Here is a 209-nt window from a genome sequence, read left to right as displayed (position 1 = left end):
CGCGGCTGCGCGGAGGCCTCGGCCGTCCCCCCTCCTGTTCCCGCTACAACCTCTCCTCTCCCGCCCGCAGCCGGTGCTGGAGGTCATCTGCTCCCGCATGCGCTACATCTCCTCCCAAATCGAGCGCCCCATCCGCATCGTGGCCCTCAGCTCGTCCCTGTCCAACGCCAAGGACGTGGCTCACTGGCTGGGCTGCAGCGCCACCTCCA

General features: G+C 69.4%; 1 protein-coding gene across 1 annotated transcript in view; it reads left to right on the top strand.

The window, feature by feature from the left end:
• Positions 1-205, top strand: part of SNRNP200 (small nuclear ribonucleoprotein 200kDa (U5)) — a gene marked incomplete at both ends in the record, with an annotated part of 17,575 nt that extends 17,370 nt beyond the window's left edge. Inside the window, one exon of the mRNA XM_009331210.1 lies at positions 71-205. Within this exon, the coding sequence (XP_009329485.1) occupies positions 71-205 (135 nt within the window). The remainder of the gene's footprint in view (positions 1-70) is intronic.
• Between the last annotated feature and the right edge of the window lie 4 nt (positions 206-209).

This window comes from Pygoscelis adeliae, unplaced genomic scaffold (assembly GCF_000699105.1).
Source record: "Pygoscelis adeliae isolate BGI_AS28 unplaced genomic scaffold, ASM69910v1 Scaffold1159, whole genome shotgun sequence".
In the NCBI taxonomy this organism is placed as follows: domain Eukaryota; kingdom Metazoa; phylum Chordata; class Aves; order Sphenisciformes; family Spheniscidae; genus Pygoscelis; species Pygoscelis adeliae.
The sequence above is the reverse complement of the archived record's forward strand: the minus strand, read 5'-3'. Positions and strand labels throughout refer to the sequence as shown.